At 50.5% G+C, this 26,523-nt stretch overlaps 2 protein-coding genes across 2 annotated transcripts in view; one reads left to right on the top strand and one right to left on the bottom strand.

Moving 5' to 3' along the window:
- TCEA3 (transcription elongation factor A3) overlaps nucleotides 1-25,373 on the top strand; it is a gene marked incomplete at both ends in the record, with an annotated part of 45,072 nt that extends 19,699 nt beyond the window's left edge. The window contains 8 exons of the mRNA XM_080691344.1: nucleotides 2,070-2,132; nucleotides 11,588-11,751; nucleotides 11,889-11,968; nucleotides 15,511-15,651; nucleotides 17,727-17,873; nucleotides 20,214-20,285; nucleotides 23,780-23,976; nucleotides 25,145-25,373. Coding sequence (XP_080547470.1) covers nucleotides 2,070-2,132; nucleotides 11,588-11,751; nucleotides 11,889-11,968; nucleotides 15,511-15,651; nucleotides 17,727-17,873; nucleotides 20,214-20,285; nucleotides 23,780-23,976; nucleotides 25,145-25,373 — 1,093 coding nt within the window. The remainder of the gene's footprint in view (nucleotides 1-2,069; nucleotides 2,133-11,587; nucleotides 11,752-11,888; nucleotides 11,969-15,510; nucleotides 15,652-17,726; nucleotides 17,874-20,213; nucleotides 20,286-23,779; nucleotides 23,977-25,144) is intronic.
- Nucleotides 1,253-1,486, bottom strand: LOC308260449 (cytochrome c oxidase subunit 6C-like; the record flags this gene model as incomplete). Its single annotated transcript, XM_080691778.1, has 1 exon — nucleotides 1,253-1,486. One exon carries the CDS (start codon nucleotides 1,484-1,486, stop codon nucleotides 1,253-1,255), a length of 234 nt encoding a protein of 77 aa, XP_080547904.1.
- Nucleotides 25,374-26,523: the final 1,150 nt, after the last annotated feature.

Here is a 26,523-nt window from a genome sequence, read left to right as displayed (position 1 = left end):
TTTATTTTAAAACAAGGTCTCCCCGAGTTGCAAAGGGCCTCACTAAGTAGCTGGCTGTGAACCTAAATCCTCTGTCTCAGTCTCCTAAATGCTGGGATTACAAGCATGTGCCACCATACCCAGCTAAGAGAAGAAAATATTTGAAAATAAAAAATAAAAAAAGGGTTAGGAATGTAGCTTGGAGTTAGAACACCTTTGGGTTCAATCCCAGTGCCAGGAATTAATTAATTAATTAATTAATATAAGTTATATCCAAGCATTCCCAGTTACTTGAGAAACAGGCAGGAGGATCTCAAGATCACGGCTAGCCTCAGCCATTTAGTGAGACCCTGTCTCAAAATACAAAAGAAAAACAAATGGGGATGTATCTCACTGACAGAGCAGCCCTGGGATCTATCCTTAGTACCACAAAAATGAAATAAAATCATATGGTAGCCGGACGTGGTGGCGCACGCTTGTAATCCCCGCGCTGGGAGGCTGAGACAGGAGGATCGCACAGGTTCGAAGCCACCCTCAGCTACTTAGTTAGGCTCTCAGCAACTTATACCCTGTTTCCAAATAAAACATAAAATAGTTCTGGGAGTTTAACCCAGAGGTAGAAGGCCCCTGGGTTCCATCCCCCGTACCACCAAAAAAATAAAATAAATAAATAAAATAAAATTACATGGTATGTTAGAAGATGATACATGTTATGAAATAAAAAAGAAAAATTGGGTAAATGATATAAAAGTAGAATTGCAGTTTACAAACATTAATTTTATATTTACTTATATTTTTTGCAGTACTAGAGATGGAACCCAGGGGCATTCTACCTCCGAGCTACATCCCCAGCCCTATTTTTTATTCTTTATTTTGAAACAGGGTCTCACTAAGTTGTGGAGGGCCGCACTAGGTAGCTGAGACTGTCCGTGAACGCCTCCCAAGTACTGAGATTACAAGTGTGCTCCATCATGCCCGGCTCAAACAGTTTTATAAAAACCAATAAAAAGGAGTAATGGTATTAGATGTCATAAAAAGAATGTAGCTAAAAGCATTTTAAAAATGAAAAGAAAAATTTTTTTTCACGCCTAATCTCACACCCCTGACGTAACAGTTTTTATGGCATTTGGCTAATTTTTTTTCATAGTATTTTTTGTTTATTTACCAGAGGAACTATTCTTTATAGCACATATTCGTGTTTCATAGTTCAGGAACACAAGTCAGTGACAACTTCTATGAAGTCCAATCCAAGGAAATTCTTTATATTCCAACATCACTTTGCACTCTGAAAGATACCAGCCTTCTTCATCTCCTCAAAATCGTTCATGGAATCACAATTTCTGTAGAAATCTGCATATGCCTTCTTTCTGGGTTCAGCCACACCAAACTTATAGAGAGTTGCAACCCCCAGAGTCTCTCCCCCGATGAGTGCTCCCCCGATATGAATCCGCAGACGCCTGGCCAAAAGACCCCGCCTCTGGGGTTTTGCCAAAGCACCGGGAGCCATGGTAGTTATTGCTTTCTGCACAGCGTCCTTCCAGGCTCTCGTTTGGCTAATTTGTCTTTGTCTTTTTCCCTGCTGGGCACTGGTTTTCTTACATGGCTTCAGGCATGGGGCACACCTCATTCTATCCCCTGCTGGCCACCTGCCTCTGCGGGCCACTTTATCTCCCAAACCTGCCTGCCTTTCCCTGCTCCTGCTAAAGTGCCCTGCAGGGGTGACTGAGCCCTGCCCCTCAGTGTCTCTGGCTCCAGATGAGCACAGCAGTCCTGGGAAGCCATTTCTATGGGCTCAGATGACCAAGGCCTGCCTGGCAGCAAGGAGAGGGGCCTGGGAGAACTAGTTAGAGACAACGCACAGTCGCTGACCCAACGTGTGGAGGGGATCTGCGATGTGGCTTCCCTCCCTGGGGTTGCTTCTAGGGCCAGGTCGACCCTCCTGCTCCCCGGCTGCTGGGGTCATTTGACTCCCTCCTGTCCCCCTCCCCCCAGCAGGCATCACTCTAAGATGCTTTCTCCAGCCTCTCTCGGGAATCAGTACTGGTGCTGGCCTACTAGAGGGCCTCATCTTCCATTTCCCCTTTTTTCAGGAGAGACTCTGCCGACTCCAGGTCTTCCGCCACCTCCTCTCCGAAAAGGCCGTCGATGGAAAGGTAAGGGCAGCCACTGGCTTCTCCACGGCAGGGTCCCATGGGGCAGGTGTCCCTCTGTGCTTAGGGGAGGAAGCCAGAGACAGGGCCAAGGAGGGGGCCCCCGTGCGTTGCGTTGCCCCCAGGTTCTAAGAGCTGCAGCGTGGCTTCTCCACTGGGGCAGCTGAACTACTGCGGTTGTTCCATCTCTGTCTGGGAAACAATATTGTGGTACTAGGGGAAGTATTTGGATTATAGGTGTTCATCACCATGTCCAGCTGTGTGGGGACTTCTGTTTCTTTTGTTCTTTTTTTTTTTTTTTTTTTTGGTGGTACCAAAGATGGAACCCAGCGGCATCCTACCTCTGAGCTATACCCCCAGCCCTATTTTTTAGTCTTTATTTGGAAACGGGGTCTCACTGAGTTGCAAAGGGCCTCACTAAGTAGCTGAGGCTGTACTTGAACTGTGATCCTCCAGTTTCCGCCTCCCAAATGCTGGGATTACAAGCGTGTGCCATCATACCTGCCTGTTCAAGATAGGAATATTAAAATGTTGCTTAGGCTGGTTTTGAACTCATGGGTTCAAGTTAGTACTCCTACCTCAACCTCCTGAGTAGCTGGGATTACAGGCATGGAATACTACACCAAGCCTGGACCTTTACTTTTTCATTTTAAAACAGGGCCTTGCGCCGGGCATGGTGGCGCATGCTTGTAACCCCCTGCACTTGGGAGGCAGAGACAGGAGGATCGCACGGGTTCGAAGCCAGCCTCAGCTACTTAGTGAGGTTCTCAGGAACTTAGTGAGACCCTGTTTCCAAATAAAATATAAAAAAGGTCTGGGAGTATAGCCCGGAGGTAGAAAGCCTCTGGGTTCCACCCCAGTATCACCAAATAAAAACAACAACAACAAGCCGGGCGTGGTGGCGCACGCTTGTAATCCCCGCGCTTGGGAGGCAGAAACAGGAGGATCGCGCAGGTTCGAAGCTAGCCCCGTGCGCTGGCTTAGGAGACCCTGTTTCCAAATAAAAATGTAAAAATAGGTCTGGGAGTGTAGCCCGGAGGTAGAAGGGCTTCCAGGAACCCCAGTACCACCAAAAAAAAAAAAAAAAAAACAACAGCAAAAAAAAAAAAAACAGCGCCTTGCTAAGTTTTTGAGTGTCTCACCAAATTGCTGAGGCTGGCCTTGAACCTGTCTCTAATCCTCCTGTTTCAGCTTCCCAGGGACTGGAATTAGTTGGACTCCCCAGTGACTTGGCAGTGCAGTGATTGAAATTTCCTGTAGGTGGCGCATGGGAGCAACAAGCCAGGCTTCCAGGTGCCTCTGCCAAGACCTGGGGGAGGATTTTGTCAGGCCTGGTGCTGGCGATGGCACTGGGAGAAGCAGAAAGAAGCTTTTGATCAGTTCAGCTCCCTCCTGACAATGCCCATTCTGCAATTTGGCGCAATTCCAAGTCGTGTGTACCGAAAGCAAAATAAGTGAGGCTGGCTGAAATGCCACCAGCCAGCCAGCCCCTAGCCAAGCCGGGGGAGCAGGGCTGGAGCGCCCCGCCAGGGTGCGGAGGGGTGCTCCACACAGCTCTCCTTGCTCTGCTGGAGGAAGAGCTGGATGACGGCGAGGCAGGACAATCACAAGTCCCAGGACAGCCTCAGCAGCAGAGCGAGGCTTTCAGCAACCTCGTGAGACTGTTTCTAAAAATAAATAAATAATGAATGAATGAATGGGGATGTAGCTGAGGAGTAGAATGCTCCCGGGTTCAACCCCCAGTACGGATAGATAGATAGATAGATAGATAGATAGATAGATAGATAACTCTGGAGAACTCTTAGAGACACAGTAAGATGTGTTGAAAAGAATCAGGGAGGCAGAAGACCTAATCCGTGGTCTGACTCTGCCGTTTAGTGGTTGGATAGATGGCCTTGGACGAGTCAGTCCAGCTCTCTGAGTCTCAGCCTACATATCTGCATCTGTAAAATGGGAATAATTATAACCCCCAAGGTCAAATGAGGAAACAAAAGGCCTTGTACTTCTGCCTCTGAGCTACACCCCCCTCCCCCGTTTTTTTATTTATTTAGGTACTGAGGACTGAAATGGGGATTAAGTGCTAGGCTGTCTCTGAACTACACCCCCAAACTTCTCCCTTTTTGTGTGGTACTGGGGATTGAACCGAAGGGCATTTTAATTAGCTATACATACATATATATATATATATATATATATATATATATATATACACATACACACACACACATACACATACACACACACATATACCCCTATTTTATGATTTTACTTTGAAACAGGGTCTCACTAAGTTTCTGAGAGCCTCACTAAGTAGCTGAGGCTGGCCATGAACCTGCGATCCACCTGTTTCAGCCTCCCAAGTACTGGAATTACAGGCATGCACCATCACTCCCAGGTCCTTTTTTTTATTTTTTTATTTTGCTTTTTTTATTTTTTGTGGGTCTGGGGATGGAACCCAGAGACATTTGACCTCTGAGCTACACCCCCTGCCCAATTTTTTATCCTTTATTTTGAAACAGGGTCTCACTGAGTTGCGGAGAGCCTCACCAAGTAGCTGAGGCTGTCCGCGAACCGCAGTCCTCAGGTCTCAGCCTCTCAAATGCTGGGATTACAAGTGTGTGCCACCACGCCCGGATTTTTTTGTTTGTTTGTTTTTAATTTTTTTTTTTTTTTTTTTTTTTTTTTGGTGGTACTGGGGTTCCTGGAAGCCCTTCTACCTCCGGGCTACACTCCCAGACCTATTTTTACATTTTCATTTTGGAAACAGGGTCTCCTAAGCCAGCGCGCGTGGCTGGCTTTGAACCTGCGCGATCCTCCTGTCTCTGCCTCCCAAGCGCGGGGATTACAAGCGTGCGCCACCACGCCCGGCCTTTAATTTATTTTGAAACAGAGTCTTGCTAAATCGCTGGGGCTGGTCTTAAACTTCCTGTTTCATCCTCCCAAGTACTGAGATTACAGCCATGTACCTCCAGGCCCAGCTCTCTTAGGTTCTTCGATAATTTCAACAGCCCAATAAGATGGGTGATACTGATATTTCCATTTTGTGTGTGAGAAACTGAGACACAGCTGGGCGTGGTGGTGCACGCCTGTCATCCCAGTACTTGGGAGGCTGAGACAGGAGGATCCAAGGTCTGAGGGCAGCCTTGACAACTTAGGGAGGCCCTCAGCAACTTAGGCAGACTCTAAATAAATAAGAGCTAGGCGTGTGACTCAGATGTAGAATGTTCCTGGGTTCAATCTCCAGTATCAAAAACAAACAAACAAATAAACAAAGAGCCCTGAGACACTTAGAGGTTAAAGGACTTACCCGTAGTTACATAGCTACAAAGTGGGTGTACCAGGTTGAGCTCAGGATTTGGCTCTGTACTCTTAAGTTCTTAATAATAATAATATCCCCTCACTGTAGGTATTCTAAAACTGACCGTTGGTATTATTGTTTGCTTTGCGGTACAGGGGATGGAACCCAGGGGCAGTCTACCTCTGAGCTACACCCCCAGCCCTATTTTATTTTTATTTGGAAACAGGATCTCACTAGATTTCTGGGAGTCTCACTACTTGCTGAGGCTGTCCTTGAACCTGTGATTGTCCTGTCTCAGCCTCCCAAGTACTGGGATCACAGGCCTGAGCCACCACGCCCGGCTCTGTTGCTCATTCTTATGCCTCGCCGCCCCCCCTTCAAAGCCCCATTCTCCTGGCTCCCCTTCTGGTGAGCCCTAGGCGCTGAGGATGTGCGCTGAGGCCACATCTCCTTCCGCGAAGCCGCGTCCCAGTTGCAGGAGACGAGGGGCCACTCCCTCTCTTAGGCCTGGGAAAATCTTCCATTCACCTGCCAAGAGGACCTGCTTCCCCCACCCTCAACTCCCTCTCTTAGGCCTGGGAAAAGCTTCCATTCACCTGCCAAGAGGACCTGCTTCCCCCACCCTCAACTCAGCTCCATCCAATCCCCAGGATGTGTCTTCCATCCTTTATGGTCAATTCATCCTGTATCCATTCATTAGTTCAATCATTCACACCTGCCCAGAGCAGTCACAGGTACTGGAAGAGAGAGGCGAGGAGCTTCCCACTCTCCTGGAGACAGACGATGTTTATCAACACATAAACGGGCTAATTATAGTCCTGGAGGAGTGCCCTAGAGGAAAGCGGGTCAGGGACAGTCGGCCTGGACCGAGGTGATCTGGGAAGGCCTCCCTGAGCATGTGACACGCGTGAGCTGAGACCTGACCGGCAGGAAGCCCCACTCAGAGGGGCGAGACCAGCCAGGCGAGCAGCAGCCACGGGTGTGTTTAAGGAGTGAAAAAGCAGTGCTGTGGGGCCTCAGTGAGCCATGCGGAGTGAGGTGGGAGGCTAGATCAGAAGGGGGACAGGGCTGGGCCTGGTGGTGCACCCTGTAATCCCAGTACTCGGAAGGCTGAGACAGGAGGATCACAGGTTCAAGGCCAGCCGCAGCAACTTAGCAAGACCCTTAGCAACCTAGTGAGACCCTGTTTCAAAACAAAACAAAAAAAGTTTTAAAAGGCTGGATGTAGCTCAGAGGTATAACACCCCTGGATTCAATCCTTAGTACTACAGAAAAAAAAAAAAGAAAAAATAAAAGAACAGGATGTGGAGGAGCTGGGCCAGGGTGAAGAGCTGACCCAGTGCAGAAAATAGAGTCCTTTAGAAGCTCAGACTAGCTCCTCGGTCTTGAAAGGCAGGTAAGTTGTAAGGGGGACCCAAGGACCAGGGGAACCAGCTTTGGGGTGCTGTGGCTATGCAGGTGAAAGCCCGGCGGCACAGCAGGGATCACGGTGGGGCCAGGGGGAGCCACATGTCACAGGCGGCGCCCCGTTTGTTAGTTTCCAAACCTCCACAGTCCCTCCCTGGGACATTCAGCTGGAGCTCAGCTTCCTCCTCCTTCTGCCCTGCTCCAAGCCACCTGCCCTTGGGCAGAGTGGGTAGAAGCAGGGATTAAGTTAATCCAGAGTGGCAAGCTTCAACTGCACTAAAACGAATCAATAGAAGTGAGGGGATCCATTTAGCCAAAACCTCTAGAAATTGAAAATGTAAAACATAGCTGGGTGTGGTGGTAGTCCCAGTACTTTGGAGGCTGAGACAGGAGGATCACAGGTTTAAGACTAACTTTAGCAACTGAAGGAGACCCTGTTTCATTCTTTATTTTGAAACCGGGTCTCACTGAGTTGCCGAGGGCCTCACTAAGTAGCTGAGGCTGTCCACGAACAGTGATCCTCTAGGTCTCAGCCTCCCAAATGCTGGGATTACAAGCGTGCACCACCACGCCCGGCTAAGAGACCCTGTTTCAAAGTGGAAAAAAGGGGGGGGGGGTTGGGGATGTAGCTTGGAGGTAGAACGCCTCTGGGTTCAATCCCCAGTATCTCAAAAAGAGAGAAGAAAATGTAAATCCCACAAGAGCACAGCCTGCGCGCCCTGCCTCGCTCACGTGGCAAAATGGAGCCACTGTGAGGACCAGCAGCTCTCCAAAGGACGCGCAGGTCTCAGCGGCCCAGGGGTGCACGTGGTGACGGGATCCAAAGCCGGCCAGAGAGCAAAAGTTGGGGACCAGAGGCCACTGGGCAGGTCCGCACTGGAGTGCTCGCAGGATGTTGGGTGGATTCTCTTATCCCAGGGTGGGTGGTGTGTGTGTTTGTGTGTTACTGGGGATTGAATCCGGGGTGCTCTACCACTGAGCTACCCCAACCCCTTTTTATTTTTTATTTTGAGACCGGACCTTGCTAAATTGCCCAGGTGTGCACCATTGCCCCCGGTCATAACCCTAGGCTTTTTGTTTGTTCTTGTGGTTCTGGAGATTGAACCCAGGGGCAGTCTACCTCCAAGCTAAACCCCAATTCTTTTTTCTTTTGTTTTGAAGCATGGTCTTATTAGATTGCTAAGAGTCTTGCTACATTGCTGAGGCTGGCCTTGAACCGGGATCCTCCTGTCTCAGCCTCCCAAAGAACTGGGATTACAAGTGTGTGCCACCGTGCCTAGCTTTAACTGCAGGGTTTTTTTGGGTTTATATTTATTTACTTATTTATTTCTGTATTTATTTATTTATTTGTGGTACTGGGGATGGAACTCAGGGGCATTCTACCTCTGGGCTATCCCCCCAGCCCTATTTTTTTATTCTTTATTTTGAAACAGGGTCTCACTGAGTTGCAGAGGGCCTCACTAAGTAGCTGAGGCTATCCGTGAACCAGGATCCTCCTGTTTCAGCCTACGAAATGCTGGGAATACAAGCATGCGCCACCACGCCTGGTTTAACTGCAGGTTTTTAATACAGAGACGCCCCAGCTACTCAGTCAGCCTCACATCCAGACACAGCTTCTTGGGCCTGAAGACTTTTGCAGAACCCAGCATACTCTTCCATTGGCTGGAAGTGCAGGTGTGCTGCAGCTACAGCGCCAGGCCTCCGGGTTGCTGGGTACGGCTGCCCAGACCGGTCACTACAACTCCAGAGAGCATGAACAGCGCCCTCTGGAGTTAGGAATCCAGCAGCGGCGTGTTGAGCCCTTCCACAAGGATTCAGAGTGTTAAAAGTGAAATGGAGAAGGGGACCCTAATTTCTTAGAAGAGTCAGCCCAGGGCACACCTGTAATCCCAACAGTGTGGGAGGCTGAGGCCAGAGATTATGAAGATTTATGTTTTGTTTTGTTTTTGTGGTACTGTATGGGATAGAACCCAGGGGCATTCTACTTCTGAGCTACAACCCCAGCCCCTTTTTTTTCTTTTTTAAATTTTGAAACAGGGTCTCACTAAGTTGCAGAGGGCCTCTCAAAGTTGCTGAGGCGGACTGCAAACCAGAAAGTCTCCTGTCTCAGCCTCCTAAGTACTGGGATTACAGGTGTGTGCCACCATGTCTGGCTGAATTGTGAGTTTGAGACCGCCTGGGCTATATAGCAAGACCTTGTTTTAAAAAAAAAAAGAAGGAGGAGAAAGAGGAGGAGGAGGAGGAGGAGGAGGAGGAGGAGGAGGAGGAGGAGGAGAAGAAGAAGAAGAAGAAGAAGAAGAAGAAGAAGAAGAAGAAGAAGAAGAAGCAGCAGCAGCAGCAGCAGCAGCAGCAGCAGCAGCAGCTGGGCATTGGTGGCGCACGCTTGTAATCCCAGCACTTGGGAGGCTGAGACAGGAGGATCACACAGGTTCGAAGCCAGCCTCAGCTACTTAGGCTCTCAGCAATTAGTGAGACCCTGTTTCCAAACAAAGTATAAAATAGGTCTGAGAGTATAGCCTGGAGGTAGAAAGCCCCTGGGTTCCACCCCCAGTACCACCAAAAAAAAAAAAAAAAGATAAAGAAGCCAGCATGGGGTCACCGATGAGTCATTTTATATTTTTTTTCCTGAGTGGGAGGATGAGAGTTGGCGGCAGATCTTGGTGAGTTACTGAAAGAGAAGACTGGAGGAGAGGCTGGATGGGGAGAGGCTCCTGACAGCCTGGCTCCTTCCCCAGGAGTGCAGAGACAGCCGCTGAGAGGAGAGGAAGGGCGTCACCGGCATGGACCAGCAAGTCCTTGGGCCCCTCTCACGTCCCCAAGGCTCCGTTCCCTCCTCTGTAAAGTGGGGCCGGTAGTTTGTAAATAACTTCCAAGGTTGCCCTGTGGAAATCAATAGAAACACAGGGTAAAGGGTGGCTTTTGTTATCACCGCCCTTACGGGGCTCCGTTCCCTCCTCTGTAAAGTGGGGCCGGTAGTTTGTAAATAACTTCCAAGGTTGCCCTGTGGAAATCAATAGAAACACAGGGTAAAGGGTGGCTTTTGTTATCACCGCCCTTACAACCCCGCGTGGACACTCCCCAGCTCCCTCTCCTCCACAAGCTCCTCGCCCTCCAGTGCGGCAGCCAGCGAGCTGAGCCCAGGCCACCGCCCTGCGCCAGGGACTTTCTGGCCCCTGCTCTCAGCGGCCACCCTCCTGTCCCTCGTGGGGAGGCTGTGGGATTGAGTGAGCCGATGCTGGTAAAGCGCCTGCAGGCTCCCGGCACCTGTTAGAAGCAGCCCGCTTTCCGGGTGGGAGGCAGGCACTGCTCCAGACTGCGGCTCCTGGAGGGAGGAGTTGTGCTGCATGGCCGCCTTCCTGTGCTCTGAGCACAGAGCCTGAAGGATGCTTAATACATTTACTGAATGAGTGAAGAAATGAATGGGTTATGTACTTACGAGAGCTTGTGGGAAGCTAGCCCAGTGCGTCACTGACTCTAGCCTAAGCATTGGTGCTGTTACATGTTCCTTCACTAATAGAGTATGGATATGCCAGGCACAGTGGCATGTCCTGTAACGCCAGCTACTTGGGAGGCTGAGACAAGAGGATTGCAGAGGCCAGCCTCAACAATTTAGCAAGATCCTGTCTCAAAACAAATAATAAAAAGGTCTAAGTATCAGTGTGTAGTTCAATAGTAGAGTACCCCTGGGTTCAACCCCCAAATAATTTTTTTTGCAGTACTGGGGATTGAACCCAGGGGCATTCCAGCTCTGAACTCCACCCCAACCCTATATTTTATTTTATTTATTTTATTTTTTATTTTTTTGTAGTACTGGTGATGGATACCAGGGGCATTCTACCTCCGAGTTACACCCCTAGCTCTATTTTTTATTTTTTATTTTGAAACAGGGTGTCACTGAATTGCAAAGGGCCTCAGTAAATAGCTGAGGATGGCTGCGAACCATGATCTGCCGTGCCTCTGCCTCCCAAATGCTGGGATGACAAGGGTGCGACACCACACCCAGCCTTTATTGTTTATTTTTATTTTGTCAAAATTTTTTTTGCGGGTACTGGGGATGGAACCCAGGGACATTGTACCTCTGAGCTACACCCCCAGCCATATTTTTTAGTCTTTTTTGTTTTTTTTGAAAGAGGGTCTCAGTTGCGAAGTGCCTCGCTAAGTAGCTGAGCTGTCGGCAAACCAAGATCTTCCGGTCTCTGCCTACCGAATGCTGTGAGCCCGGAGGACTAGGCTCTAGGCCGTCCACTCTGTTTCAAACTAGGCTTGGTGGTAAAGGGGGACTGCTTGAACAGGGCATGGTGGCGCATACCTGTAATCCTAGAACTTGAGAGACTGAGACAGGAGAATCTCAGGTTCGAGGCCAGCCTCTGCAATTTAGCCAGACCCTCCCAACTTAGCAAGACCCTGTCTCTAATAAAAATATAACAAAGGCAGGCGTGGTGGCTCACACTTGTAATCCCAGCATTTGGGAGGCTGAGACTGGAGAATCGTGGTTCACTGACAGCCTCAGCTACTTAGTGAGGCCCTCCACAACTTAGTGAGACCCTGTCTCAAAGAATAAAATATAGGGCAGGGGGTATAGCTCAGAGATCGAATGCACCTGGGTTCCATTCTCAGACCCACAAAATAAAAATAATAAAAATAATAATAAAAATAAAACAGCGCTGGAGGTGTAGCTGGGGTCAGAATGCCCCTGGGTTCAATCCCCAGTACCATACACTCACAAAAATGTCTTACTGGTTTTCACCCTCAGATCAAATAGCAGCAAATCAAAAGCAGAGACCCCCAAAACTCCCAGCAGCCCCTCCACGCCCACATTCGCCCCATCCGCCTGCCTCCTGGCCCCCTGCTATCTCACAGGGGACTCTGTCCGGGACAAGTGTGTGGAGATGCTGTCTGCAGCCCTAAAAGCGGAAGGTGAGAGGGGCTGGGCCGGGGAGAGGAGAGAAGGGGGCTCCCTGTGCCCTCTGTGAGTGTTTTATGTCCCCGGCAGAAGCAGGTGTGACCGTCCAGGTCGGGTCTGGCTGATGTCTGTGCCTCTCGATGTCTTTTAGATGATTACAAGGACTATGGAATCAACTGTGACAAGATGGCATCCGAGATTGAAGATCATATCCTTGAGCCGCGCGGGGCTGTGCGGGTGCTTGGACTCTGGGCAGTCCTGCTCTGCCCCGAGACCGGGCTGGGGTCAGCTGAGACTTGTGGTTATGTGTCCTCCCTGCCAACCCCTCCTTAAGCTACTGATGAGCAGAGCCCCTGTGTGGGGAGAACGACCCCGCCCGGCTGACCCCACCCGCTGACCCCGCCCGGTTGACCCCACCTGGCTGACCCCACCCACTGACCCCGCCAGGCTGACCACTCAGTGACAGCTGAAACACAGGGAGGTTGTCACCTGCCAAAGTCCCTGCAGCTGATCGTAGTTCTAGGGCTGGGACAGAACCCAGAAAATGTGACTTCAGAACCTCCAGGCTCAGTTGCGTCTAGCCGGGCAGGTCATGACAAGCCTCACTGGGCCAAGGCATTTCTTCACGTATCTGAGGGGACAGGAAGGTAGTACACGTCATGCCAGCCTCTCCCTGTCTTCCTTTCTATGATGGTAACAACTCTCGTTTTTATTTATTTAGTCATTTATTTATTATTATTATTTTGTGACTCTAGGGGTTGAACCCAGGAGCATTCTACCTCTGAACTACACCCCAGCCATTTTAATTTTATTTATCTATTTATTTTGTTTGGAAACATGGTCTGACTAGGTTGCGGAGAGTCTTGCTAAGTTGCCGAGGCTGGCCCTGAACCTGTGATCCTCCTGTCTCAACATCCCAAGCACTGGGATCACAAGTGTGAACCCCTGCACCCAGCAACATCTCTCATTCTTGACTCTCTGACATGTAGCAGGCCCCGTGCTGGACAGTTGACAGTTTCTACCTCTGATAACACTCCCCCAAAGTCTGTGGGGTGGGGGCTGCTGTTCCCATTGGGCAGATGAGGAAACTGAGCTCAACTACTAGGTGTCTGGGCTCGCCTGAAGCCTTGGTCTTTGGGTTCTGTGGACTAAGCTTGTTCCAGAAGCCCCATTCCCCACATCTTGTACGAGAGGGGCCTGTGTGGACAAGAGGTGACCACCACTATGATAGGGCTCATTGCTCACAAAAATTTAGAGCTTAGAGAAAAAAGGGTCCCTCTCTACTAGGCCCCCTGAATGGATGCATGGGAGACAAAGGTTTGCTGTCAAAGACAAAGGGGGGTGGAGGGAGGGGGACAAACCCCGGCAGAGAGGGAGTCTGAGTGTCACATTGGGTGTGAATGACCCTCCCTGGGCCTCCTGGGTCTGCTGGGAGGCCCAGGGCTAACCTGCTTCCATCCCTGCCTGAGCCCAGCCCTATATCCCCCAACACATATCCTGGTGTTGCCTTCTGCCAACATTCGGTGGTTAGCCAGCACTGCATCAACTACACCTTGATACCGCCCAGGACCTCCACAAACAGGTCTCCATCACCTCCTGTTAGTTCAGGGATGCTGAGCCCAGGGTATCAGGACTTCGTTCATTTCCTCAGCAGCAGTTGTCCCTCCAGGCAGGTCCCTTTTACTCCAAGCCCAGTTTGAAGTAAAGTGGATAGGCCAAGACTTACCTGGTCCTCCTGGACCCCTCAGCTCCCTCTGCTGGATACGCCTCTTCTAGAGACAAGGAAGCGGTGAAGGGCCGGCATGGTGGCCGAAATCCTAGAAACAGGATTTCAGGTTCGAGGCCAGCCTCAGCAATTTATCAAGGCCCTTAGCAACTTAGTAAGACCCTGTTTCAAAATAAAATAGGGCTGCGGGTGTAGCTCAGAGGTAGAAGGCCCCTCGGTTCAATCTCTAGTACCAAAGTAATAATAAATAAATAAGGGCCGGGCGTGGTGGCGCATGCTTGTAATACCAGCATTCAGGAGGCTGAGACCAGAGGATCGCGGTTCGTGGACAGCTTCAGCTACTTAGGCCCTCTGAAACTCAGTGAGACCCAGTTTTAAAATAAAGAATAAACAATAGGGCTTGAGCTGTAGCTCGGAGGTCAAATGCCCCTGGGTTCCATCCCCAGACCCACAAAAATAAATAAATAAATAAATAAATAAATAAATAAGGGGTGGGAGTGTAACACAGAGATAGAATGCCCCTGGGTTCACTCCCCAGGAACACACATACATACACACAAATAGAAGAAATAATGCCACCTCCCTCCCAGCACCCCGGCAAGTCCGCTGTCTCCCTTCTACGGCCACAGTAGCTTTCTGTATGGTTTTATTTTGAGACAGGATCTCACTAAGTTGCAGAGGGCTTCACTAAATAGCTGAGGCTGTCCGTGAATCGCGATCCTCCAGTCTTAGCCTCCTGAATGCTAGGATTACAAGTGTGCACCACCACGCCCAGCTTTCCCCCCCCCCCCCAGTACTGGGGATTGAACCCAGGGACATTCTACCTCTGAGGTACATTCCCAGCCCAATATTTTATTCTTTTTTTATTCTTTTTTTTTGGTGGGTCTGGGGATGGAACCCAGGGCCATTCGACCTCCAAGCTACACCCTCTGCCTATTTTTTTATTCTTTATTTTGAAACAGGGTCTCACTAAATTGCGGAGGGTCTAAGTAGCTGAGGCTGACTGCAAACTGCCATCCTCCTGTCTCAGCCTCCCAAATACTGAGATTACAAGCGTGTTCCACCACGCCCGGCTTTTTATTCTTTATTATTTAGAAGCAGAATCTTGAGCCGGGCGTGGTGGCGCATGCTTGTAATCCCCACTCTTGGGAGGCAGAGACAGGAAGATAGCGCAGGTTCGAAGCCAGCTGCGCCAAAAAAAAAAAAAAAAAAAAAGAAAGAAAGAAAGAAACAGAATCTTGCTAAGGGTCTCACTAAGTAGCTGAGGCTGGCTGAGAACCTGCAATCCTCTTGTCTCAGCCTTCAAAGTATTGGGATTACAAGCATGCACCACCTTGCCTGGCTCCACCATTTAAAAAAAAATTTTTTTTGGTGGTGCTGGGGGTGGAACCCAGAGGCCTTCCACCTTCGGGCTATCCTCCCAGACCTATTTTTAAATTTTATTTGGAAACAGGGTCTCACTAAGTTGCTGAGAGCCTCACTAAGTAGCTGAGGCTGGTTTCGAACCTGCGCGATCCTCCTGTCTCAGCCTCCCAATCTCTGGGATTACAAGTGTGCGCCACCACCCCTGGCTCCACCATTATTTTTTGCAGCGCTTGTTAGGGCCATAAACAGGTGTCTCTCAACTTTTTCCTCCAGCAGCTAGATTTGCCTGGGTCCTTCCAAACTAGAGGTACCTTAACCCTTGACATCTCATCAGCTGGTAGGTGCTGAGCATTTGATAATCTCCAGATGCCACGTGGGTGCATATGTGCTTAGCTCACAGCCCTGTAGTTTATAAATAGAGGAAACTGGGGCACAGAGAAGTCATAAGGCTCCTCGGAGGTCCCACAAGAGGCCCAGGCCAGCCCAGGGGCTGTTCCCCGGCCCCGCATCGTGGTGCTGGCTACCACGCAATCCCGCCCTGGAATTTGCTCTCCATCTCTGGTACCCAGCTGACCCAAATGCACCTGCAGCGAGGGGCAGGGAGAGGAGCAGGCGGCCCGCCCATCCTCTGCATGCGTGAGTGACTTGCTGGCCCTTGACCCTGTCACATATCTACCGGGAGCTCAAGAGCACGGACATGAAGTACCGGAACCGTGTGCGCAGCCGCATCAGCAACCTCAAGGACCCGAGGAACCCGGGCCTGAGGCGGAACGTGCTCAGCGGGGCCATCTCTGCCGGGGTGATCGCCAAGATGACTGCAGAGGTGAGGCGGGCCTCCCACCCTGCCCCGCGCTCAGAGGCAGCTACTGGAAACTCGGTGGAGCAGAGCCAGGGGGCTTTTTCAACCAGAGCCGCCTCGGCCTCCCCAGAAGGCTTCTGGAATCCTTAGGATAGTGATCACAGCAAGCATGCGTTAAGTGCTGTGCTCGGTGCTCCGAGCTTGCGGGTCAGTCTGTCATCACAGCCGCGATTGAAATGTCGATCATCCCCAATGCACAGATGTGGACACTGAGGTCCTGAGGGGTGAACAGGGAGAAGGCGCTAAGCCGTCCACTCTGCTATCTGCCGCCCTCTCCTTGGTCCTGTATCCCCTGCCCAACTCCTGCCAGGATTGGAGTCCAAGGGGAGGAACCGCTCAGGAGAGAGGGGCTGGCCCAGCTAGAAGGTCAATAAGGCAGGGAAAGGAGCGAAGCCTACCGAGGGGAGTAGCAGTGCGGAGCCCGTCCACCCGCCTGCTTGAGTCCCTCTCCTGCCACTTAGCTGTGTGATCGTGGCCAAACGACTTGACCTTTCTGTGCTCAGTTTTTCCCTCTAGAAAATGAGGGTGAGAATCCTATCTGTGATCTTGGGAAGAGTCAAGCGGTAAATCTGTGAAGCGTTGAGGAGGTTAATACGTGTGCTACAGGAGGAGATGGCCCTGGGGCCGCTTAGGCCTGGGCAAGGCTCCACTAGGACCAGACGTGCCAGGCTCCCTCACCAGCCACGGCCAGTAACCCGCCTTCCAGTGCTGCAAGAGAGGAAACGCCCCCTTTTGTGGATAAGAAGACTAAGGCTACTATGGCTAGTTACAGGCGCGCACTTGACCCCAGACCCAGTGGGCTTGTTTCAGGGCCCAGATCTTGGAAAGACCTTTCGCCTCCCGTGGGGTGCTCTTCCCTGCCACAGCTCCCAGATGATTCCCTGCAAGCACCCCAAGGTGGGGAAATGGAGACCCTGGGAAAGGCAGTGGCAACATGCCAGTCTCCTGGAGGTGTTTGGGGGCCTCCCAAACGGCTGTGCATTTGCAACACGTGTGTAGCAGATGGTACGGGGTGTGTTGTGAGTACAAGGGCTGGAGTGTGCATATGTTGTGTGTCTGATGTGTGAAGTGTGCTTGGTGTGTGTGGTATGTTTGGTATGTAGAGTATGTGTGGAGCACGTGTGTGATATACATGTATGTGATATGTGGAGTATGTGTATTATATGTGTAATTATAAAGTGTGAGTGTTAGTGGACATATGGAGTACATTTTGTGTGTGTGTGTGTGTATGTATAGTATGTGTATATACATTTTTCTGAGAAGAGGGTTCACTACTTCTTCAAAGGCCTGGAGCAATCTGAGTGTCGTGACGCACTCCTATAATCCTAGTACTTGAAAGACTGAGACAGGAGGATTGCAGGTTTGAGAGCAGCCTCAGCAACTTAGCAGAGCCCTTAGCAACTAATGAGACACTATTGCAAAATAATTTTTACTCTATATTATTTATTTATTTTGTAATACTAGAGATTGAAGCCAGGGGCATTCTACTGCCAGGCTACACCCCCAGCCCTTTTTATTTATTTATTTTTTACTTAAAATTTTTTTTGGTAGTACTAGGGGTGGAACCCAGGGACCTTTTACCTCTGGACTATACTCCCAGACCTATTTTTTTGTAATATATTTTAGTTGGAAACAGGGTCTCACTCAGTTGCTGAGAGCCTCACTAAGTAGCTGAGGCTGACTTCAAGCCTTGCTATCCTGTCTCAGCCTCCCAAGCGCAGGGATTACAAGTGTGTGCCACCACCCCAGTTTAGTTTTTGTTTTGAAACAGGTCTCCCTAGGTAACTGAGAGTCTCATTATGGTGCTAAGGCTGTGTGATCCTCTGTCTCAGTCTCCCAAGTACTGGGATTACAGGCCTGCACCAGCATGCTTGGCTAATTTTTTTCTTTTTTTAAGGGCTGAGGATGTAGCTGAGAGGCACAATGCCCCTGGGCTCAACCCCCAGTACCAAAAAACAAAAAACAAAAAAAACAGAAAAAAGAAGAAACTGGGTGTGGTGCAGAGCCCCTGGACTTCCCAAACACTCTTTTTCCTCCAGGAAATGGCCAGCGACGAGCTGAGGGAATTGAGGAACGCCATGACCCAGGAGGCCATCCGTGAGCACCAGATGGCCAAGACAGGCGGCACCACCACCGACCTCTTCCAGTGCAGCAAGTGCAAGAAGAAGAACTGTACCTACAACCAGGTGGGCCGGCGAGGGCACCGTGGAGGAGGCCAGCCAGGCAGGAGGACCGGGAGATCCTCAGGGCGGACACCAGCGTGGCGGCCCGGAGCTTCTAGAAAATGTTCTAGGTGTAGAAACAGCCAGCTATGTGTCTATGAGGCTTGGCCAGTATGTTCTGGACTGCCCTGAAGAGACAAAAAGGCCTGGAGCCAGCTGTAGTGCACACCTGCAATCCCAGTACTTGAGAGGCTGAGACAGAAGGATCACAGGTTCAGGCCAGCCTCACAACTTAGTGAGACCTTTATCAACTTAGTAAGATCCTATTTCAAGATAAAAAGGGCTGGAGGCGTAGCTCAGAGGCAGAGTGCCCCTGGGTTCATTTCTCACTGGAAGGGCACAGAAACTCAGTCAAGTCATTGATGGTGGGAAGGAGATTTAGCACTGTGAAGCGCAGCTCCCTGATTACATGCACAGGGGACCGAGGCTCAGCAGAGTGGGCCAGTGGCAGGGAGAGGAGAGTCCAGACCCTTCTGCCTGCAGCCCAGCCAGCTTGGCTGGTGAAGCCAGGGATGTAGCCCCAAGTCCCAAAAGAGAAGACCAGGCCTGGCACGGGGAGTTTGAGGCCTTGTAGGGCCTTCTGGGGCCAGAGAGCAGCCTCCTATTTTGGGGTGGTACGTGCCATGCCCTTGGAGCACCAGTATTTGTGGGTTCTGATTGGTGTCTAGTCATTCTAGAACTCTCTTCCCTCCTCCATCTGCTCCATCAAGGTTTATCAAGAGCACCTTGCAGCCAGGCGTGGTGACACGCCTGTAACCCCAGGACTCGGGAGACAGGAGAATCACAGACTCAAAGCCAGACTCAGCAACTTAGCAAGACCCTGCTTAAAAATAAAAATGGGAGCTGGGCGGTGGTACACCCTTGTAACCTCAGCATTTGGGAGGCTGAGACAGGGGGATTGTGGTTCGCGGACAGCCTCAGGTACTTAGTGAGGCCCTTTGCAACTCAGTGAGACCTGGTTTCAAAATAAAGACTAAAAAATAGGGCTGAGGGTGTAGCTCAGAGGTAGAATGCCCCTGGGTTCCATCCTCAGTACTGCAAAAAATAAAAAATAAATAAATAAAAGAAAAATATAAGGTAGGTCAGGAGGTATGACTTGGAAGTCGAATGCCCCTGGATTCAATCCCCAGTATCACAAGGAAGGCAGGCAGGCAGGCAGGCAGGCTGGCTTGGCTGGTTCCCTCAGAGAGTTCACCTCAGGGGTTTGGAGGTGTTTGTGCAAGCTCCGCGCTCTCCCCAGCACATTTCCACGTGGAGTGGTGTGCTTCCTGTGCGTTACCTTCCTCCAGAAATAACTGCCCATCGGCTCCTCTCACCCAGAGAGGCCCTGCTCCTCCTCTTCCCAGGCGTCATGGGTGTCCATAACAAGGCTGTGCCCCGCGGTGTCCTCCTGGCAGGCCGCTGGGTGCACTTGCTAGCTGAGGGACTCTTCCGCCTGCAGATGCCTGGCTGACGTCATTCACAGCAGAATGTCAGCAAAGGGATGACTTGCCACGTGTCATGGCCAACCTGGGTTGGCCCTAGAAAATCAGAAAGGCGACTGTTAGATCTAAAATGCCAGGGCTTCGCTGTGGAGCCTTATTCCTGCACCTGAACAATGGGTGGAGGGATGAGAGACCAGAACATGTAACATAAATCAGTCTTTGTTTTTGTTTTTATAGTACCAAAGACTGAACTCACTGGCATTCTACCTCTGAGCTACAATCCTAGCTAGCCCTATTTTTTCATGATTTTAATTTGAAACGCATCCTCACTAAGTTGCTGAGGTTGGCCATGAATCTGCGATCCTCCTGTCTCAGCCTCCCGAGTACTGGATTTCAAGTGTGTACCCTCAGGCTGGGCTACTCCAATCATGTTTAAGTCCCTTTTCCTCTCTGGGCCTCAATCCTTCTGCTGGTAAAATAAGGAAGATGAACAAGGTGATTTCTAAGGTACTTCCAGCCTTAGTACTCACTAAAGTTCTGGTCAGTGGGACATGTCGCTAACAGCATGTGCAGGGTGATGCAGAGACCCTCCCTATGAGAGACCAGACTTGAGACCAGAGAAGTCATCTCAGAAGGAGCAACAAGAGTGCAGGTGCAAAGGCCAGGGTGAGCCAGTAAGAGGCCAGGAGTGAGCTGATGGATGTCCAGGGGAGAGGGAAGTACATATGAGGGAGTCCTGAGTGATAAGGAAATTACCAAAAGTGAGGTAGGAATATCAGTGTCTACATCTGGAATTTAGATCTACTCTTAAAGTCGGTGGGAGCCATGGCAGGTCCTAGAGCAGAGGAGTACTTTCCTGAGTGCTTCTTCTGTCTCTTAGGTGCAGACCCGCAGTGCTGATGAGCCCATGACTACCTTTGTCTTATGCAACGAATGTGGGAATCGCTGGAAGGTCTGTATATCTGTGTCTTTCTCCCTCCCCTGTCATCCACAGACCCTGCCCCCATTAAGAAGTAGTAAATCAGCCAGATGTGCTGACACTTGGGAGGCTGAGACAAGAGGATAGCATGTTCAAGACCAGCCTGAGCAACTTAGTGAGGACCTCAGAAACTCTATGAGACCCCGTTTCAAAATAAAAATTTTTTGTTGGTGGTGGTACTGGGGTTCCTGGAAGCCCTTCTACCTCCGGGCTACACTCCCAGACCTATTTTTACATTTTTATTTGGAAACAGGGTTTCCTAAGCCAGCGCGCGTGGCTGGCTTCGAACCTGCGCGATCCTCCTGTCTCTGCCTCCCAAGCGCGGGGATTACAAGCGTGCGCCACCACGCCCGGCTAAAATAAAAAATTTTAAAAAGGCTGGGATATAGCTCAGAAGTAGAATGCCCTGGGTTCAAGGCCCAGAACCACACACACACACACACACACACACACACACACACACAGCCTGGAAGGGGCTTCCTCCTTGGGGGCTGGAGTTGCTGAGGAGGCAGGGAGCCCCCATTTTATTACAGGATGGGCTAGTCTGTCTTTTGAGCACAGATGGAATCTCTTCCTGACATCTGCAGAAGGGAGGAAAACAACCTCGCCGCCTGCACGGACCACACCTTCCTGCAAAGTGCTTTCACATATGGTGTTTCCTTTGAACCTGCCCCTGGCAGGGATCAGAAACAGGCTGAGCCCTGACCCGGGAGAAGTGCCCCAGCACTCCCAGGCATCCTCCCCTCATGAGCAGCTCTGGAAAAGATTTCCATTGCCTGAGGCTGCGGTCCAGGCTGCCCCAGCTCCTATACAGGTAGAGGTTTTATTTTCAACCATGGGAGGCAAGCAGAGACTCCTCCCAGAGTGCTCCTTCCTCCCTGCCAAGCAATCTGGAGAGGTCTCCGTGTGGTTAACGTCACTGTGCCGTCCATCTGATTTGCGTGTGCGCTGGGTGACATCTGGGCCACCAGGCAGGCCGCAGGGCTCCAAAAGTCCTAAGGGAGCCTGGCGTGGTGGCGCACACCTGCAGTCCCCATACATAAGAGGCTGAGACAGGAGGGTTGCAGGTTCGCAGCCAGCCTCAGCAACTTAGTGAGGCCCTCTGCAACTTGTTTCAAAATAAAAGAATAAAATAGGAAGCTGGGCGTGGTGGCGCGCTTGTAATCCCAGCATTTGGGAGGCTGAGACCGGAGGATTGAGGTTCGCGGACAGCCTCAGCTACTTAGTGAGGCCCTCTGCAACTCAGTGAGATCCTGTTTCAAAATAAAGAATAAAAAATTGGGCAGGGGGTGTAGCTTGGAGGTAGAATGACTCTGGGTTCCATCCTCAGACCTGCAAAAAAAAAAAAAAAAAAAAAAGAATAAAATAGGGTTCAGAGGTAGAATGCCCCTGAGTTCAATCCCCATTACTACAAAAAATTGCTTAAGACATATTACTAGCTGGACACGGTGGTGCATGTCTGTAATTCCAGTATTCAGGAGGCTGAGACAGAAGCGTCGTAGGTTGGAGACCAGCCTCGGCCATAGTGGGACTCTCGGCAACCTCGTGAGACCCAGCTTCAAAATAAAAGGGCTGGGGGTCCAGCTCAGAGGTAGATCGCCCCTGGGTTCAATCCCCAGTGTCACCAACCAACAAACAAACGTTAATACTTCTTAGCACAGAGTAAATGCTCCGTACATGGCAGCTCTGGTGATTGTCAGGGACACTGCAGGCTCCAGACCCAGCTCCGCCTCCTGACACCTGTTAGTTGAAGCGTGAACCCACTCAAGGTGGCAGCTACACAGCCTCTGACAGTTTTCTCACTTAGTGCCCATTGCCCTGTGGGAGACCCAAGTCTAACCACGTGGCAGGTAACAGCCGCAGTGACGTTCTCACCGCAGCTGGAGGGCCACCACACGCCTGCCTGGCATCGCGTTGCCACTCATTTACCCCGAAGCCGTTCTCATGTTGGCCAGCAGCGCGGTCCCATTTTACAGATGAGTGACTCGTTCAGGGGGTCAGGCCCCGGCCTCTTCCTCTTGTTCCCACAAGGTCTCCTGGGGCCACAGGGGAAACCTCTCCAATTCTGTTGCCTTTTTTATTTTATAGTTCTGCTGACAGGACCGTCTACCGAGATTGCACAAACGAGAAAGATCGAAGAGGAAGCCCTCAACATCTGAACTGGAGAAAAAAAATAATAAAACTTAAAGTGCAGAAAAACACTGGACTCTGAATGAGGCAGCAGGGACCAGAGGGGGAGAATTCTTTCACACATTAGTAATCCGTCAGTAACAACGATTGGCTGGCGGAGATCCTAGCTGGGGCAGGATGCTGAGAATCTGTGGACAGACCTCTTGCAGGGTGTCAGGGCATCAGTGCTTTGACGGAGGGCTGGCAGACTGTAGCTGAGTCCCCTCCCTTGCATCTGAGTACCTCTTAGCCTCTTCTGGATTGAAAAAATACCAGATGGCTGGGGCTGTAGCTCAGTGGTAGGATATGTACCTGGCATGCATGATGCCATGGATTCAATTCCCAGCACCAGAAAGAAAGAAAAGAAAAGTACCACTAGGCGTGGTGGCACATGCCTGTAATCCCAGTACTTGGGAGGCTGAGACAGGAGGATCACAGGTTTGAGGCTAGCCTCAGCAACTAAGTGAGACCCTATTTCAAAATAAAAAATAAAAAGGGCTTGGGATGTGGGTAGAATGCTCCTGGGTTCAATCCCCAGAAAAATAAATAAATAAATAAAAATACCAAGAAGGACACAGTGAGCCAGGTGTGGTGGCACATGCCTATAATCAGAGTACTTGGAGGCTGAAACAGGAGGATTGTAGGTTTGAGGCCACCCTCAGCAACTTAGTGAGATGCTGTTTCAAAATAAAATAGGGCTAGAGATGTAGCACAGAATCAGAATGCCCCTAGATACACCCTCCTAGTACCACACACCCCAAAAAAGAGAGGCACAATAGCATGTACCTATAGTCCCAGCTACACAGGAGGCCGAGGCAGGAGGATTACTCGAGTCTAGGAGTTCAAGGCTAGCCTGGACAACATAGGGAAATCTCAGCTCAAAAACACAAACAAACAAAAAGATCAACACAGATCTTCCTCCATCCCGGAGCTGCACATGCAGAGTAGTGCTGAGTGGTTTGGGCTCGGCAGGACTGACTTCTACACTAGGAAGAAATCTCTCTTCCCGACCCCTTCCTCATCTCCTCCCAGACTCATTGCTATTCATAGCTATTCGTTGCTATAAACTTCTGGAGGCCTGTGCGGCTCCAGGTCCGGCCCCTCGGGTGGGCCACGGACTCTCTAGAGCTCAGGCTCTCTGAGTGATGTTACAGCCGCGCCCCTGACTCCATGGCCCCGCCTGGAGGTCCAGCGCTTCGGAGCCTGCCCAGGCCCTGCCGGCGTGTCCCCGCCCAGCTGCATCTGTGAAAGCCTGCGGACACGGGGGTCTTCTCATGTTTCTCCCATGGTGATGTCAGGCAAAGCTGGAAACTGGAGAAGCCTGGGAGGGAGTCTGCTGGGCCTGTCCTGGGTCTCCGTCTCGGATCCCTGGCCTTCCAGCAGCCCCAGGCGGAGCTTCCTGCACTCTGCTGCCCAAGACAGTCACTGCACTGGAGCCCCATGGCGTGCTGGGAGCGCAGGCAGGTCGCACAGCCTCTCTGAGCCGCTTCCTAAGGTAGGCAGTAGCCAGGAGTGGTGGCACATGCCTGTCATGTCAGTACTCGGGAGGATCACAGGGTTGAAACCAGCCTTAGTAACTCAGTGAGATGCTGTTTCAAAAAAAATTAAATAGGCAGGAGGTGTAGCTCAGCAGTAGAATGCCCCTGGGTTCAATCCCCAGCACCACACACACACACACACACACACGCACACGCAGGCACACACACAAATTGGAGGCAGTAAGCCAGTTGTGGTGTCATATTTTTATAATCCCAGTATTTGGGAGGCTGAGACAGAAGGATCACAGGTTCGAGGCCAGCTTCAGCAATTTAGTGAGACCCTGTTTCAAAATTAAAAAAAACTGGGCATGATGGCCTGTGCTTATAATCTCAGTACTTGGAAGATTGAGACAGGAGGATTGTTAGGTTTGAGGCTAGCCTCAGCAATTTAGTAAGACCCTATTTCTTTCTTTTCTTTTCTTTTCTTTCTTCTTCTTTTTTTTTTTTTTTTTTTGGTGTGTGTACACTCCAGACCTTTTTTCTTCCTTTTTCTTTCTTTTTTTTATTGGAGACAGAGTCTGGCTAAGTTGCTGAAAGCCTCACTAAGTCTCTCTCATGAAGTAGCTGAGGCTGGCTTTGAACCTGCGATTCTCCCGTCTCAGCCTCCCAAGTACTGGGATTACTACGCCCAGCTTTAAGTATTTCAAAATAAGAAATATAATAGGGCTGAGGGTGCCCCTGGGTTCAATCCCTAGTACCACTAAATAAAAAAAAGAAGGACTGGGTATGGTGGTGCATATTTGTAATCCCAGTACTTGGGAGGCTGAGTCAGGAGGATCGAACAGGTTCAAATCCAGCCTGGGCAACTTAGGCTCTCAGCAGCCTAGTGAGATCCTGTCTCCAAAGAAGTTATCAACTGGGCTGTAGATGTGGCGTGAAGGTAGAATGCATCTAGTTTCAATTCCCAGTGTCAAAAATAAAAATAAATGAATAAATAAATAAATAGGACTGGGAGTGTAGCTCGGAAGCAGAATACCCCTAAGTTCAATCCCCCCCCAAAAAAAAATAGAGGCAGCACGACCACCACTACCTCCTAGGGCACCCGACGCACAGGCCTCTGGGTTTCCATTCAGCCTTGGGGTGAACTGTCGGGATAACGCTGGCCAAGCCCCTGATCTCCCCTAGGCACTGTCTGCTCTGGAATTGGACGTCTTCTTCCTTCCACCTGCCATGGGCGTCTCTTGAAGAGGAAGCCCATAAACAGACTGTACAGAACCACCTTCAGCTTTTAAGCAGAACTGGAGGGGTCCCCTGGGAGGACTGGAGAGTGTCTCGTGAAGGTACAACACCCACAGCTTGTAAAGGCAGAACAGAACCCAAACCTAGATCTGCTGCTTCCGGCCATTGTGCTTGATGCGAGAGAACCGGAGAACCGAGAACCGGAGAACTGGAGAACCGGAGAACCGGAGAACCGGAGAACCGGAGCCACGCACGGTGCTCAGCCCCACCTTCCAGGAAGTCACGCCCAGCAGCGAGAGACCCCAGGCACAGACTTGCACCCCAGATGGGATGTGACACACGCCACAGCTGAGCTATGAGGGCATCGAAGGCCCGAGGGACGCTTCATAGGAACCCAGGTGCTCCGTCAGCAGGAATACGGGGGCAGCGGGGGCTGTGCTGAAGCGCAGATTCCGATGGATCTTTTCACTTCTCACAATTTCCCACGTGATGCCAATACTGCCAGTGCACGGGCCATACTCTGAGAAGGCAGAACATAGACATTTGGATTTTCTCATGCATGATCTTACCCTCCATCCAAATGTTTAGAAAGCAAAAAGCAGAGCCGGGCGTGGTGCCATACGCCTGTAATCACAGCACATGGGAGGCCGGAATAGGAGGATTGTGTAAGTTTGAGGCCAGCCTCAGCAGTTTAGCAAGACCCATTTCCAAATAAAAATAAATAAAACAGGGCTAGAGAGGTATATCTCAGAGGTACAATGACCCTGGGTTCAACCCTAGTACAAAAAAAAAAAAAGAAAAATACAGGAAAGAAAACAAAAACTGAACAATCACTACAAATTTAATAGATGTCAAGTAAAGGTTACCTTGGGGTGATTTTATTAAAGGTGGCACCTGAGGCAGTTTTCCATAGTCTATTGTATCTTGTGTTCCCAATGTCATAGGGACTTGGGGGGCAACTCTCCCCACCCTTCATAACCTGTTCACAAAGGTGATGAGTCTGCTCAGACACTGAAGGGTCAAGTGAGCTCGGCGCGCGTCTGCCTGGTCCGCCTCTCTCCTCTGGCCTCTCTCCATTCTCCTGCTGTGCTGGGCTCCACGCTTTCCAAGCTGTTGGCTAGAACGTGCAGTTTAACCCATCTCCTCCTCCTCTCAGAGATGAAGTTGGTTTGTGCCAAGAGCAAGTCTTCATTAACTTCTGCCACGTGGAACAGCTTCTGTTGCTCGCTTCCAGGAGGAAAAGGGCAAGAGGTGAGGTGACGCAGAGGTGACCTGTTCGGATGGAGGAGAAGAGGTCTCCCGGGGACATGTTGGCCCAAAGACCT

Source organism: Muscardinus avellanarius (genome assembly GCF_963383645.1).
Source record: "Muscardinus avellanarius genome assembly, chromosome: 3".
Taxonomy (NCBI): domain Eukaryota; kingdom Metazoa; phylum Chordata; class Mammalia; order Rodentia; family Gliridae; genus Muscardinus; species Muscardinus avellanarius.
Note: the sequence above shows the minus strand (reverse complement) of the source record. Positions and strands in the feature narration are given on the sequence as shown.